The sequence below is a fragment of the Petromyzon marinus genome, chromosome 38 (genome assembly GCF_048934315.1).
Source record: "Petromyzon marinus isolate PM22_M1 ecotype Great Lakes invasive population chromosome 38, UKy_Petmar_22M1.pri1.0, whole genome shotgun sequence".
Taxonomy (NCBI): domain Eukaryota; kingdom Metazoa; phylum Chordata; class Hyperoartia; order Petromyzontiformes; family Petromyzontidae; genus Petromyzon; species Petromyzon marinus.
Window position 1 is genome coordinate 1,581,363 of NC_133704.1, and position 16,837 is coordinate 1,598,199.

At 41.1% G+C, this 16,837-nt stretch overlaps 1 protein-coding gene across 1 annotated transcript in view; it reads left to right on the forward strand.

Moving 5' to 3' along the window:
* Positions 1 to 16,837, forward strand: part of LOC116950280 (dynein axonemal heavy chain 10-like) — an 88,211-nt gene that overhangs the window by 48,476 nt on the left and 22,898 nt on the right. The window contains 12 exon segments of the mRNA XM_076072488.1: positions 201 to 372; positions 501 to 704; positions 835 to 915; positions 1,470 to 1,667; positions 2,340 to 2,501; positions 2,939 to 3,113; positions 3,795 to 4,003; positions 5,867 to 5,979; positions 8,017 to 8,234; positions 8,867 to 9,088; positions 9,800 to 9,947; positions 14,527 to 14,806. Of these exon segments, the coding sequence (XP_075928603.1) occupies positions 201 to 372; positions 501 to 704; positions 835 to 915; positions 1,470 to 1,667; positions 2,340 to 2,501; positions 2,939 to 3,113; positions 3,795 to 4,003; positions 5,867 to 5,979; positions 8,017 to 8,234; positions 8,867 to 9,088; positions 9,800 to 9,947; positions 14,527 to 14,806 (2,182 nt within the window).

The following is a 16,837-nucleotide window of genomic DNA, read 5'->3' on the forward strand; positions in this document are numbered from 1 at the left end:
GATTTCATTCGCCTAAATAAATAAATAAAACTGCTGATCAACATGAGTCCAGTTTGGCCAAGAGCCCAATAGACTAATTTATCATAGTTTTTTGTTGTGGAGATAGGGTAGTTTGTCCCAACTTGTTGTCATGAATATTCATATTTCTTTCCACTCTGCCTGTGTTAAATTTTCTTTTGTAAACTTACGGTACTTATCAGATGTTTGAGATCAAGCTAACACGGGGATATGAAGAAAAGCATTTTCGGGAAGACCTGAAGATGCTGTACACAAAACTAGGCATCGACAACAAGAAGATTGTCTTCCTGTTCACTGATGCACATGTAGCCAAAGAGAGCTTTTTGGAGACCGTCAACAACATGCTGACATGTGGTCAGTGCTCATTACCGACACATTACTGCTTGGTTTGTTGAATAAAACATTGACTCAAGTCTATTGTTCATTGCTACGAGTTAAGTGTGTCCATTGCGAAAGACAATGCTTGTGATTCCTCCTTTAAGGTGTGGTGCCAGCACTATTTTTGGACGATGAGAGAGAGAATATTGTGAACCAGATTCGGGACGAGGCAACGAGCGTGGGCTTTGGGCTGTCCAAGGCAAGCATCTGGCAGTACTTCAACGAAAAGAGTTCCAGCAATCTGCACATTGTGTTGAGCATGTCTCCCGTGGGAGATACTCTCAGGACAAGATGTAGAAACTTCCCTGGCAAGTGAATTCTCTCAATCTTTTCCTGCTGAGCTGCAACTTGCGGAATAATATGCTTATGGTTCCTGTGTTTAAGTTTATTTTCACCCTTCTGCAGCAGGATTTAAAGTTTACGCTTTTTACTTTGCAGGTATCGTAAACAACACAGGTATAAATTGGCTATTTCGATGGCCAATTGATGCACTAAATGAAGTTGCAGAGACATTTTTAGGTAAGATTATTTACAAATAAGCATTAAGAATTTCTATGATATGAAGTAACTGCTTAAAAACTAAAGTTATGAAAACCAAAAATATTTTTTTTGGCAAGTTTTTATTTTATGTAAATTTTCTATGGGTATTTCATTTATGTCAATACTTAGCGACTGGTCAAATATCTCAAGGTGATCCTTTGAAAATCATCTTAAGGATACAGTGATGCTTTCCTGAGTAAATAGCCCCAGATGCATAGTATTAAATGGTCAAAGTACTATTGCATGTACATTTTTGTCATGTATTAGGTAAATGATCACATGTTTATATTATATAGAGATTTTTGTCTTGCACATGGCTATATGCAGTACATGTTTATATTTGATTTGTCCTTTATTCTACTGTTTCTGAATGCCCATTCTGTACTTGTTTACATTTGATAGTTTCAACTTTCTCCTCTGAACGAATCTAACCTCATGTTGCATCTGAATTAACGCAATACATTTTTCTCATTCTGAAAAAATTGTTTATAGCAGAATTATACATATGTAAAGATTAGTTTTTATTCCATTAGGAAAGAACCCCATGATTCCCAGCAACTACACAGAGGCTCTCATCAACCACATAGTTGTGGTCCACAAATCTGTGAAATCCTACACTGAGAAGTTTAAACAAGAACTCAGACGCGAGAATTATGTAACACCCAAGAATTTTCTGGATTTCATCCATAACTATATAAGACTGCTTCAGGAAAAGGACATCTCCATAAAGAGTGAGCTGCACATTGCTGTACAAAAAACTAAACTACTATAATCTTTCCCGGCCGCCAGACATCCAAACTTTTGTGTAATATAGCATGATAGTATGATGAAAGTATGATAGCATATCCCACGCATTTGTGCGGTATCCACGGGCGGGATAAAGGGTGGGTGGGTTGGGAAGGCATAACGTCAGTGCAACACACGGATCTGGCTCAATGCTGTGGGATGCGGGTGACGTCTTCACACAGATGTGCGCGGTGATGTCACCATCACACACCTGCTCACCAGCCAGCCAGGCAGACAGGAATTCAGGCTGAAAGCCAGCCAGTAAAACTTTTATCTAATACAGTATGAAAGCCTGGAGGCCTAGTTAATTCACCAATTTATATTAAAGGATCCCATAGCGCTCAATGAAAATGCTCACATTTGTGTGCTAAAGATGTGACTAAAATAGTTATCTTCACAAGCTCCCTGTGAAAGAGCCACACATTGAAATATTGTAGATGTATTCAAATATATGTATTTTAATAATGAACTTTGAAAACCAAAAACGATATTGAAAACTTTTTTTATGCACGTCAGCTTAGAGCTTTGCTCAAATAAATGTGCTGATTAAATGCTAGGGCCTCTTTATAACTGAAAGCTGCCGTTTTGTAAGAGTGTTGTGTAATTGCCCACTGCAGCCCAATCCAGACGCCTGGAAGTTGGGCTAGAAAAGCTGCAGGAGGCCAGTGTGCAGCTGGTGGAGCTGAACGAGAGACTGGCCTTCCAGAGGGTGATTGTAGCCGAAAAGTCCACAGCGTGTAAGCTGCTCTTGGAGGAGATTGTTGCCAGTACTGTAGACGGTAAGTGCTCAGTTCAAGTATGTACGTATCTTTAGCTTCTTTCGGACCGTACGTAGCCAAACGTGCTAATCTGAGGTGGAGAAGGACAGAAAGCTAAAACAAAAAAAGCTGTTCTAAGGAAATGAGTTTTCAATCTGGATTTAAAAGTGCATAGCTCCAGTTTCCTAATATCGGAAGGAAGAGCATGCCAGACGACCGCAGAAGCGCGGGTGTGTATTGAGGCGCAAAGCTTATATCTCAAATGTGTTTTTGCCGAAATATCACTTCGGAAGAATGTGAATTGGAATTTCTTCATCGGGTTGAAATGGTCATCAGCTATAGTGACTTCTGGTAGCTTTGAATGACCAATGAATGCACACAACAACAAGGCGATGTCTGCAAGAAGCAGTGCGGTAGACAAATTGTGGATCAATTTGTATGTTTGTGGATCACAACAGTGAATGAGAAGAGACTGTTAGTAGAGGCGAAGGTGCAGGAGATTGAGGATCAGAACTTGATGATTTCCAATGAAAAGAAGGAGGCAGAGGAAGCCCTGACAGCAGCTCTGCCTGCATTGGATGCTGCTCGGAAAGCCCTGCAGGAACTCGACAAGTCAGACGTCACTGAGATAAGGCATGCCTCACATTGGTGCCCAAAACCTCATACTAATTTTATTTGTTGTCTTTACGTTGGCCTTGTACTCTTCTTCTGAAAGGGATAACTGATGTAAAGAGGCAGTAACAGCAGTGATGTCTCAATGACCACAAGTCATGGAACTGACTGACACTCACTGAGAGTATGTTATTTTTTTCACATTTCATGTAGGCTTTTTTCAATTTATACAGCACACATACCCATGAGTTTCTTCACGTAATATTTTTGGTGCTTTTTTTTGCCTTCATCTGGACTACGACGAGAAACTATTATAGATTAATGTGTAAGTGATTTAACCAATCAATTGCTTTGTCTGAGAGTTGGTAAATTTCAAATATGCCGCTTTTAAAATTCTATTTTGGGCAATGCATAAGTTACGTGGACCATAGCTTGGAGTTCGTAGCCACCGTCGCACACAGCAGAGTCTTAGATTTTTCTGTGACCTGCAATAAAGGACGAGCTTCATATTTTGGATGACTTGGTCATCTTAAGGGCTATTATGGAGTAAATTATTGTTCAGAAATATAATTTACTGTAAACCATTCGTTTACTTAAAATGCTCAGTTGGCAGAAAAAAATACTCACAGACAATACCTAGCTGGAGACTGGAATCTTTGTCTAGATCATCGCCGAATATCCTCTCGCGTGTCGGTGGTACAGGTCTTTTGTGAAACCGCCCAAGCAGGTGCAGACAGTGTGCGAGTGCATTCTGGTGATGCAGGCTTATAGGGATATCAGTTGGAAGTCTGCCAGGTCCATGATGTCTGATACAAGTTTCCTGCGCACACTCATGGAGATGGACTGTGACGCTATCACACCCAGCCAGGTCAAAACTATCCGAGGTACCGTCCCATTGACACGTTAAACAAGTTAAATATTTAAGAAAAAAAATATTAAATTGACAAAGTGCAGCCAACAAAATTATGAAAAAATTATGTTTCGTGGATGCAGCCATGGTAATAGGCCTTACGTTGTTATAATTTGAAATGTTTACCTGATAAAGACTCTTGAGTCTTCAAGGCTCATTTTCAATAGAGTCATACTTGACATCATTTGGCAGATTATTTATGTGGGAGGACCAAGAGAATATCCATACATACAGTCTGAAAGGAGAACACCACGTTTCACACAGATAGGTAAAATGTTTTTTTTCTGATACAGGTAAAACATGCCAATGTTCAATGGGGACCTGGTTGCACCATAGAAACTCGGTGACAGAAGGGGGGTAAAATGTACTCATTAAAATGAAGCCAAAAACACGAATAGGCCCATGATCGGCAGGACCTGGACCGGTTTTTTTCATGAAATCTTAAATTGTCACGCGAGACGAGTCTGTGTAGAAAAATTTCAGCTCGTTAGGCTTCCTAGATCTGAAGATATTAAGTGTCAACGATTCCAAAGAATATAAGCAGACAACAAGGCGAGTTCAATAAAAGAGTGTAAAAAACAACTGTAAATGGTACGACTATAGGTTTGAACTTGTCCTCTCCATGCCCCCTGCAGACAACACCTCATCCTGTAGGTGGTTATCTCATGCACATCATCATCACAGCTCTTGCTAGGAATGATGGTTCCCTGCATGATGTGACAACCCTACCGCACAGTATATGGATGTAATCCATGCATTAGCATCACGTCTGAATTAACCTCTATTACATTGGTTCTGAATGTTTTTCTTAAAATAATTACGTTAAATAAGAGAGAGAGAGCCCTAAGAGCATACACGGATGGCCAAGGCGTCCATGCTCAGGGGTTCCCCAAATTTCATACAAGAGATAAGTACAGTTAAACCTTGGATTGCGAGCATAATTCGTTCCGGATACGTGTTTGTAATCCAAAGTACTTGTATATCAGTTGTGATCACGTGACACTCGGCAGACAAAGCGTATACGTACTACTCGTATTGCAAGACCTCGCTCGTTTATCAAATTCATATTTATTTTAAAAATTTGCTCGTCTTGAAAAACACTCGCAGACCAAGTTACTCACAATTCAAGGTTTTACTGTATATAGTTTAGAATGTCAAGTGCATGTACATGTAGGAAACATGGAGGCACCTTGCCTGTTCGTCATCATCTGCGGCAGAAGCCCTGGGAAATGATTGCCAGGCAAGGAGGGGAGACCGGGGGATAAAAGGGGAGGGAGTAGGAGGGGAATTCTGAATGTGGAGTTGCGGAAGCGTGTGTTACCTGCTGTACGATTGGCTGCGTTACTTGTGGGCCATCAACAAGGAAGGAAACCTTTGCTGAACACCGCTTGAGCTGAATCCCTTTACACCCAAATCAGCACTGCGTAAGCCCCCATGACCATACCCCACATGACTACCGCCGTGAAGTAAATTATCTCAAGTACCCCTGAGAGATCTCACACGTGTACTCCCAGATACATGTACCACAGGATGGGTAACATTGCTCCGAATAATGATAAAAAAATGCTGTAACCTACAGTTGCAGGACCACACTGAGGAGTAAGACTGGGCTAGGGTGAGCAGGGGTTCCTTACCAATTTCCCTCTGCTGTTGCATATATATGTAGCCACTGAAAAAAGTCATTCATAATGATTCTTTAACATGTAGGTTTTGCGACTAAAATGATTAATAATTGTTTTTTAGGTTATATTTCATAAATATAAGTACGCCACCATTTTAGCTTCATACTTGCATAGTCTACCAAAAACACCAATTCTTAATCATGATTCTGTAAATTCTGCTGCAGCTTTGATGAAATTGACAGCCTATGAGGAAATGGTGGCCATCAGCAGGGCGGGCGCTGGCATGCTGAAGTTTGTAGAGGCTGTTATGGGCTACTGCGATGTCGCACGTGACATTAAGCCCAAACGGGAGAAGGTAACATAAAACAAAATTCGTTTGTAGCTTTTTTGGAGAATTCATATATTCACATGTATTTGTGTTTGACATAATATAGTTAGAGACTACTTCATGGTGAGAGGTCATGTATGTTAAACTTATTTTGCACCGTACGTAGCCAACCATGCATACTCCCTTAAGTGTTGATATTGTCACTGTGACACTTGCACCTGGAGTTACCCTCATGTTTTATATCTTTTTATATGCTCAATAGTACTGTGTGTTGCTGGTCGCGTGCCATTTTAGACATGTGCGCCTGTAGCAACTGTGATTTAAAATAATTACATTTTTTAACTATGCAAATCCTAACTGCACCACCTCGTGTTGCATTGTATACCAATTAAAACACAAGGAATCACTTGAAAATATACAGTGAGGGAAAAAAGTATTTGATCCCCTGCTGATTTTGTACGTTTGCCCACTGACAAAGAAATGATCAGTCTATAATTTTAATGGTAGGTTTATTTGAACAGTGAGACAGTATAACAACAACAACAACAAAATCCAGAAAAACGCATGTCAAAAATGTTATAAATGTATTTGCATTTTAATGAGGGAAATAAGTATTTGACCCCCTCTCAATCAGAAAGATTTCTCGCTCCTAGGTGTCTTTTATACAGGTAACGAGCTGAGATTAGGAGCACACTCTTAAAGGGAGTGCTCCTAATCTCAGCTTGTTACCTGTATTAAAGGCACCTGTCCACAGAAGCAATCAATCAATCAGATTCCACACTCCCCACCATCGCCAAGACCAAAAAGCTCTCCAAGGATGTCAGGGACAAGATTGTAGACCTACACAAGGCTGGAATGGGCTACAAGACCATTGCCAAGCAGCTTTGTGAGAAGGTGACAACAGTTGGTGCGATTATTCGCAAATGGAAGAAACACAAAAGAACTGTCAATCTCCCTCAGCCTGGGGCTCCATGCAAGATCTCACCTCGTGGAGTTGCAATGATCATGATAATGGTGAGGAATCCACCCAGAACTACACGGGAGGATCTTGTCATTGATCTCAAGGCAGCTGGGACCAGTCACTAAGAAAACAATTGGGTAACACACTACGCTGTGAAGGACTGAAATCCTGCTGTGCCCGCAAGGTCCCCCTGCTCAAGAAAGCACATATACATGCCCGTCTGAAGTTTGCCAATGAACATCTGAATGTTTCAGAGGACAACTGGGTGAAAGTGTTGTCAGATGAGACCAAAATGGAGCTCTTTGGCATCAACTCAACTCGCCGTATTTGAAGGAGGAGGAATGCTGCCTATGACCCCAAGAACACCATCCCCACCGTCAAACATGGAGGTGGAAACATGCTTTGGGGGTGTTTTTCTGCTAAGGGGACAGGACAACTTCACCGCATCAAAGGGACGATGGACGGGGCCATGTACCGTCAAATCTTGGGTGAGAACCTCCTTGCCTCAGCCAGGGCATTGAAAATGGGTCATGGATGGGTATTCCAGCATGACAATGACCCAAAACACACAGCCAAGGCAACAAAGGAGTGGCTCAAGAAGAAGCACATTAAGGTCCTGGAGTGGCCTAGCCAGTCTCCAGACCTTAATCCCATAGAAAATCTGTGGAGGGAGCGCAAGGTTCGAGTTGCCAAACGTCAGCCTCAAACCTTAATGACTTGGAGAAGATCTGCAAAGAGGAGTGGGACAAAATCCCTCCTGAGATGTGTGCAAACCTGGCGGCCAACTACAAGAAACGTCTGACCTCTGTGATTGCCAACAAGGGTTTTGCCACCAAGTACTAAGTCATGTTTTGCAGAGGGGTAAAATACTTATTTCCCTCATTAAAATGCAAATCAATTTATAACATTTTTGACATGCGTTTTTCTGGATTTTGTTGTTGTTATTCTGTCTCTCACTGTTCAAATAAACCTACCATTAAAATTATAGACTGATCATTTCTTTGTCAGTGGGCAAACGTACAAAATCAGCAGGGGATCAAATACTTTTTTCCCTCACTGTACGTGCCCACTAACATGTAGCCTTGCACCGTTTGTTGACGCAGGTAGCCAAGCTGGAGCGGAATTACCACCAGAGTAAACGGGAACTGGGCAAAATCCAGCAAGAGTTTGCATCACTGCAGGCCTTGGAGGCGACACTGATGAAAAAGTACGAGGAGGCGATGATCGAAAAACAGCAGCTTCAGTCCGAGACTGAGATCATGGAGCGCCAGCTCATTGCAGTGGACAAACTTTTTGCTGGCTTTGGTTCAGAGAATATCAGGTGTGGTGATAGAACTGTTTACGTGAATAAAATATAATTTAAACGAAAAATAGAAAATAAAAATATTATTCCCACTCCAATTGCAGAGTTCATATGGAGGAAAGAGGTACAGTAGTTACGTTTTTCAAGTAAATTTCCCTTTGATTTGACCCCTGTGACTGTGACCCTCATGGTCAATCTTGGAGTTTCCCAGCTCCAAAATCGGATGTTACAAGAATAAAACAAAATTTCAACATTTGTTAAGTGAAAGTAGATATTTTGAGGTGGCCATGTGGCTCAGCAGTCATTGCTAAAGCTCTGGGTTTGAATCTGGGTTCAGCACAAAAAAATCACGTTTATTAATGGTTATTTTATTTAGATTCCTTCAGATCTGAGACTTGAAAATTGTCTGATTGAAATGGAATGAATAATCTGTGTAGAACATTCCATGTGTGCTCATATGGATAAAGATATATTTAAGTCACTTAAGTAGTTCTGTGACATTTTGCAGTACCATTCTCTTTAGACAAGGTCATTGCTAGTTTCAATATTGTGAATGTAATTTTTTTCATCTAATGACAATGTCGATAGCACAATTGTAATAAAATTGTGAATAAGAAATGAAGAGATGAATGACTGATGCTGGCGAACAGGTGGGCTGCGGAACTGGACGAGCTCCAGACGCGTCGGCTGAGGCTCCTGGGAGACTGTCTCATCTGCTCGGCCTTCCTCAGCTACGAAGCCACCTTCAGCTTGAACTTTCGCAACGCCATGCTGTACGAGGAGTGGCAGAGCGACATTCTGTTGCGAAACATCCCTCTGAGCCAGCCATTCCACCTCGAGGCTCTGCTCTCTGACGACGTGGAGATAAGCAGGCAAGGGAAAGCCGATTTCAGTATCGCAGGAGTGGTTTGCGTCCGGCATCACCACGGCACCATAGTACACTTTTAACCAAGTTAGTAGCAGTTGAATGTAAGTAATTGCACACAATTGTGAGACAAGTAAAAACAATCTGTTGAGACAACTTTAGATGTGGTTTTATTCGCAATGGTCTCCTCGCTTAAATCACAAGTTTGATTTCAAATTCATCCAGGTGAAATAAAGCATCAGTAACACATCTCAATAACAACAACACCGGAAACGAATGTGAAATTGTACATGAATATGTTATAAAAAATCGAAAGTAATCGTGTAGAAGACAGTACAACGATTGTGTGGAGTTTTAATATGCTTCACTGAAACTTGTGGCCCCATTATGAGCACTCCACTTAACTCCTCTACGTACAATGTTTTAAAAGGAATTGGATAAATATTCCTAGCTGTGAACCTCCCTGAAAAAGTATTTCAGCACTTGGCGTGGCTTTCCTAGCTAAATAAAATTGTGATGGCAGTGGCTTCGTCAAACATGCAACAATGTGTCATACATTGTTGCAGTCTCTGAATAGTTTATATTTCTATTGAATTCTAATGACAGTATTAATCTACTTACACGTGTCCTCTGAAACTGCAAAACTTTAGATGGAGTTTATTACCCCACCACACTAGAGACATGAGCGTGCAAATGCAACAAACACTTTTGTCCCCAGATGGCGCTCAGAGGGCCTCCCATCAGATGAGATGTCCGTGCAGAATGGGATCCTGACGGTGCAGGCCCACCGCACGCCGCTCTGTATCGATCCCCAGCAGCAGGCGCTCAAATGGATCAAGAGAAAGGAAGAGAAGAACCAAATGAGGGCAAGTCAGATTTATGTCATGTACACGAGTAATAGGATCAAATCTGGCAGCATGCGTCGCGTCAAAGAGTGATCTTGTCACTTGTAAACATTATTGGTGGCAGCAACAGCATCTCACGTCTCGATATTTGGTGGTGGTCATCCTCTCAGATGTGATCCCTCTTTTGACTGTCATCTCATCACCAGTCTTGTGCCTCAATCACCATTTAATATGGCTATGTGTCCTGCTCAAGCTCATGGTATTATTATGATCCATGTGTTGATCTTTTTTTTATTTCAATGTAATTTCCAGCACCTACATCTCCACACGTTGTTTGCTTTTGAGCTTTTGTTCCATTTTCTTTGTGAGTGCCTATGTTTCCAATCCATATATCATAGCATGTAATACACATTGAAAACTTTACTCTTTAGGCACACTGGCCGGCTGATTTTCATTCTCTAATTCAATTTCGATAAGCACACCAACCTGCTATCGCTCACCTCTCTATATTATCATTTTTCTTCTGGTCCACCTTCAATAATTGCCCTATTTAAAAAAATATTGAATTTTTGATTTCCATCTGTGTGCCTTCTTTCAATTGCATCAACTCTTCGGTTGTCCTTTTATGTATGTTCCTTCATATGGTTAATATTTTTTCAGTAATGTTTGTATATCGGCTGTCTACATTGGCACAACTGCCTATTTTAACGGGGGTATGTAAGATACAACTGTGCCCCTCCCCCCCCCCCTCTTCCGACTCACTTTTACTGAAATAGCTGCGGATGTTTTTAACCCGTATTCAATATGTAGGTAATAACTATATATTTATATAATTTCAGTTGCACTGTGTATTGGCTTTAGAGGAAGACAGTCTCACGGTGACAGTATTAATAAAAAGATTTAAAGGTACAATACTTACACTTAAGTTATCATGCGTCTTGCTTTCATGCAAATGTCAGCAAAAAAGCCTGGTGGTGTTCAGTAACAAACACCAGCAGTAGCGCTACTATATTTTACGCTGTGTGTATTTTTCAGAAATATTTTTTCATTTTTTGGCATTTATAGTTAACTAGTGGGAAGTACCTGGCGTTACCCGGGGGACAAATATATTCAAAAACTTCTCTTAATACGAAGCTATTGTGAAAGCCCGGCATTCCGTTTGTCCATTTGTCCATCAACAAAATTATAAGAGGCTTGCAGAAGTCCTGAATCAAAAAGTAATAGAAAGTGGCGGGTAAATCGTTAATCTAAAAGGTTTCTGAAAATTGTCGACCTCCCCCCCTCAAAATATACTTATCCCCCCCTGTAGACATATATACCTACACACCCTACATACAATTGAGTGAGTAGTATCTAGTGACTCTATAGTAGTATCTAGTGACTCTATAGTAGTATGACTCTACAGTAGTATCTACTGACTCTACAGTAGTATATATTGACTCTTTAGTAGTATCTGCTGACTCTGTAGTTGTATTTACTGACTGTACAGTAGTTATCTACTGAGCACAGTCGTAGCTACTGATTGTATACTAGTTACTATTGACTGTAGTAGTAGTAACTACTGATCGTAGTAGTATCTACTGATCTTAAAGTAGTATCTACTGACTCTACAGTAGTATCTACCGACTCTATAGTAGTAACTACTAACTCTTTAGCTGTATCTGCTAACTCTATAGCAGTATATGCTGACTATAGCAGCCTCTACTGACTCTACAGTCGTATCTAACCTACTCTACAGCAGTATATACTGACTATAATAGTATCCACTGACTTTAGTAGTATTTACTGACCATCGTATCTACTGAATCTATAGTCGTATCTGTTGACCCTATAGTAGTATCCACTAACTAGTAGTAACTACTGACTCTATAGTCATATCGACCGACTCTGAAGCAGTATATACTGGCTATAGTGGCATCTACTGACTGTAGTATTATCTACTGACTATAGTAGTATCTACCGACTATAGTAGTAACTATTGACTCGTGTATCTACTGAATCTATAGTAGTATCTATTTACTCTATAGTATTATTTACTGACCATAGTAGTGACTACTAAGTCTATAGTAGTATCTGCTGACTCTGTAGCAGTTTCTACTGACTCTACAATAGCATCTACCGACTCTGCAGTAGTATCTCCCGACTTTACAGTAGTATCTCCCGACTTTACAGTCGTATCTACCGACTCTATAGTCGTATCTACTGACTCTGCAGCAGTATATACTGACTATAGTGGTATCTACTGACTGTAGTAGTATATACCGACTATAGTAGTATCTACCGACTGTAGTAGTAACTACTGACTCTATCAGTAGTGTCTACTGAATCTATAGTAGTATCTATTTACTCTATAGTAGTATTTACTGACTATAGTAGTGACTACTAAGTATATAGTAGTATCTGCTGACTCTGTAGCAGTATCTACTGACTCTACAATAGCATCTAACGACTGCAGTAGTATCTCCCGACTTTACAGTAGTATCTCCCGACTTTACAGTCGTATCTACCGACTCTATAGTCGTATCTACCGACCCTATAGTCGTAACTACTGACTCTATAGTAGTATCGAGTGACTCTACAGTAGTTCCTACTGACTGCAGTAGTATCTACCGACTCTATAATAGTATATATCGACTCTATAGCAGCAGCTACTAACTCTACAGGAGTATATACTGACTATAGTAGGGTCTACTAACTATATAGCAGTATCTACCGACTCGATAGCAGTATCTACTATCACTACAGTAGTATATACTGACTATAGTAGTATCTACTATCACTAAAGTAGTATATACTTACAATATAGTATCTACTATCACGACAGTAGTATATACTGACTATAGTAGTATCTACTGACTGTAGTAGTATCTACCGACTCTATAATCATATCCATCGACTGTAGCAGTATCTATTAACTCTTTAGCGGTATCTGCTATCACTACAGTAGTATATACTGACTATAGTAGTATCTACTATACAGTAGTATATACTGTATATACTGATTATAGCAGTATCTGCTATCACTACAGTAGTGTATACTGACTATAACAGCATCTGCTATCACTACAGTAGTATCTACTGACTGTAGTAGTATCTATCGACTATATAACAGGTCACCTGCGTACACTTTATTAATCGTACTCTTGCACCCGTTGTAGGCACTCCTATGACTGCCTTCCACTGTCACCACACACTCTGCTTCTCCTACTACCCGCTCTCATCTACTCCGCACCTCACCTACTCTGCATATCACCTACTCTCTCCTATCTCGCCGCTGCCCTCTCCTACGCTGCCCCGTACCGTCTGTCCCGGGCGGCGGGTTCAGCCAACACCCACCCGGCGACGGCGTGAGGGGCGAGGTCCCGTTGATGGCTCGAGCAGCAGTGGCAAGATGTCTTCTCTCTTGGTCCCCGAACAACTCAACTTTGCTCACACACACTCCCGCTTATATACCCCTCCTCATCCCGAGTCCTCACGTGCTCCCACTTAAGCTGTCGCCTCCACGGCGCCTCTCGCACTCATTAATCCCTGATCATCGCCCCCATCTCCTGTGTCTCCAGCGCCAACCTGCCCCAACGCGCACACCTGCTCGTCCTCAATTGCACCCGCTCAACTGCACGCACTGCGTACATCTCTACTCTACAATAGTATCCATTAACTCTATAGCAGTATATACTAACTCTACAGTAATATCTACCTACTCTACAGAAGTATGTACCGACGATTTAGTCGTATCGACTCTATAGCAGTATCTAGAAACTATACAAAGTGCCGTGGTGAGGCCTAGTCCCATGGAGGGCCCCCGGACATCACACTGTGAAGAATTTACCTCGGCATTCTGTGTATTATTTTTGCATTTTTAACGCGAATGAGAATTTTTCCCCACCCCCACTGATTGCGTATGTGCGCTGCTCGGGAAACCAATCAGGGTTCTCGCGCATGCGCAGATGCGTGCCTTGGCGCGGCTCAACGGAGTAATATAATAATAAATAGTAATAAATTGTTAATTTAACTACTTTACATTTGATGGATGGGAAAAAGAAATTGCGATTTGTCGGTCGGAGGCTTATCACGTTGTACGTTTGCAGTTTGTTGAAACGTAAAGCCAGCAGTTTGTGAGTTAAATGCGTCACAAGGTGTGTCCACAGACAGACACACAGACAGACAAAAATTTACTTTTATAGGTAAGATTGTTGGAATATTTTTTTAAAATAATTTTTCTTACCAATTTTTTACTTGTTTATCTGTTGATTCGAGGTCCCCTTGTGGCCGACTGGGCCCCTATGCATCGCATTCGCTGCATACCCCATAGTTGGTCACCTAGTTGTCTACCTTTTGTGACTATGTCTTGCCTGAATGAAAATATGTTGTATTTTAGATTTTTCTGGAGATAAGAATAAACTAAACTATATGACAAATTTCAGTTTTATAGCCCTTGTAGAATAGTATCATTCATTAGTATTGCAGCCACATAGATGAACGATGATGGTACATTGCACACCTTGACAGACGTGTCTGGCCATAGCTTTGCTTTTAAATGCATAAAATAATTAGAACGTGGATTTTTTTTTTACTGATTTGTTTGCTGGTAATCATGCAGGTGACATCATTCAACAACCCAGATTTCCTAAACCATTTGGAGTTTGCCCTCAAGTACGGATTCCCATGCCTCTTCGAAGACGTGGATGAGTTCATTGACCCCGTGGTGGACAACGTGATCACGCGGAATGTCCAAGTGCAGCAGGGACGCCAGTTCATTGTCCTCGGGGACAGGGAAGTGGACTTTGATCCCAATTTTAGGCTCTATCTCAACACCAAGCTTGCAAACCCCAAGTACTCACCATCAGTCTACAGCAAAACCATGGTCATCAACTACACAGGTGGGAAAACTGCTGTATATGACCTTAAGGTTCCCTTTAGAAGAGGTATTTACAAGAACATTGCAGTTTGCTGTAAAAATTTCTGATTAAAGTGGATGTTAAAGACTGCCCAAGGTGCATAGTAGGCTACTGTGTGCAAATGAAATCCCAGAGTAACAAGTAAAATCCTATATTTGTAAAATTCATGCTCAAAATGCCAGCACATCCCACTAAAATGATCTTTCTGCTTCATGCCAAATTCTTACACACTCAGTACCCAGCCTTTAAGGTCAACTATTACAGTACCCCACCATCTGACCCCGAGGTACTTTAATGCCTTGATCGGTAACCTGCCCTCCTGCATCTGATGCATGTGCCCAACTTGTCACAACCTGATTTTTTTGTTGCAAAACTTTATTTTGCACAATCTAATACAAACTTACAAGTTAACGCAACCTGTATTTAAATTCCTCGCACCCGCCACACACATGTATATGCATATGGGAAACAAATATCTTTTTAGTTGTTTTGTAAAAGTTCAGCTCATTGGCCCAGGGGACCTAACAGTAAAAGAAACATTACTCCTTCCTCAAACACCCATATTTAAAAAAAAAGAATTGATCTCTACTCTTTCAAACTGGTTTATGTAGCCCATTAAAAAACTATCTTGCAAACGCCATACATCTCTTGACCTCACAACACCCTGCATAACGCATATTACTAGCTAAAGCCATTCTCAATTTCTATTGACACCTTAGATGAAGACGCAGAAATCCTAACCGTAACAACCTGTATTTTCGTCATCATGTAAAATGAGCATAACATCAAACACAAGATTGCACAGTGTGGGTGAGGAATACCAAACACGTCACCTTGCCTACATGGTATGGTCTCTGTTAACTGCATACAAATCTGAGTGCCTTCATGCACATTCTTGAGCAATCACATAATTTTACATCGAATGCTTTAACAGCTCAAATCTTCTTTTATACATTCTCTGCAACCAGAATTATTTGCTTTTAGTCAACAAAACATTGAAAACTCGTCATCATATAATTGCTGCATTGGCTTCCGGTTGCTGCATGAATACATTATAAGGTCGCACTCATTACACACAAAGTGCTTGCCACAAATGAACCACAATACCTTGCTGATCTCGTCAAGGAACATAAACCATCACGCGAGCTCCGGTCATCCTCGCAGCGGCTTTTGGCTGGTCATTGAAAAATATGGTCACGACATCGCACTTTCACATGTATTTCTGCGGCCGTCTGGAATGCTCTTCCGATATTAGGAAGCCACTGGACCTATGCACTTTTTAATCTAGAATGAAAACTCATTTCTTTAAAACTGATTTTTGTGTTTAGTTTGTTGTCCTTCCCCCGCACCTCTGATTAGCATGGTTGGCTACGTACGGTGCGAAATAAGTTCAACATACATAATAGATTAATATCAACAGATGAGCATCTATCTCACAACATGGCATTTTAGTTTATGTATTCCAGCAGCACTTGTTTAGGCAGATACATCTTGGACTAGTTTCGACTTTGAAAGTCTCATGAGCAGTCATTTTGAATGGCGCGCATGTTGACTGCCACAAGCGAGAGCCCTCCACGAACACTAGAGGGCCCACGAAGCGCGAATAATTTTGGTTAAAGTCAAACTTGCTCGCGGACACAATGGCGGAGCCAGGATTTTCAGGTAGGGGGAGCAACCCCTCCAGCATTGAAAAATGATAGGAGTTGTTAGTAAGTAAGGACTTGTCCCTTTTTGTTCGACGCGTGTGCGGCGATGGCGCAGCCATCGATCAAGGGTCGAATTCGAACCGTGTGTGATCGGCATCGCGCTCGCTGAAGGTGTTTGCCTTCAGTTAAGTCTTGTACTGTATAAGCATCTGCGCACAATTCTGTGAGTCACTTATAACTGCTTTGCCGTTACTTATTGCAAATTATGGACTATTGTCCTATCATCTCATAGAGTCCCTGGCACATAATAATATGCTACACAGTGGCAGTGGGGGTCGCAAAATACCGATTTATTACTAATAAACCC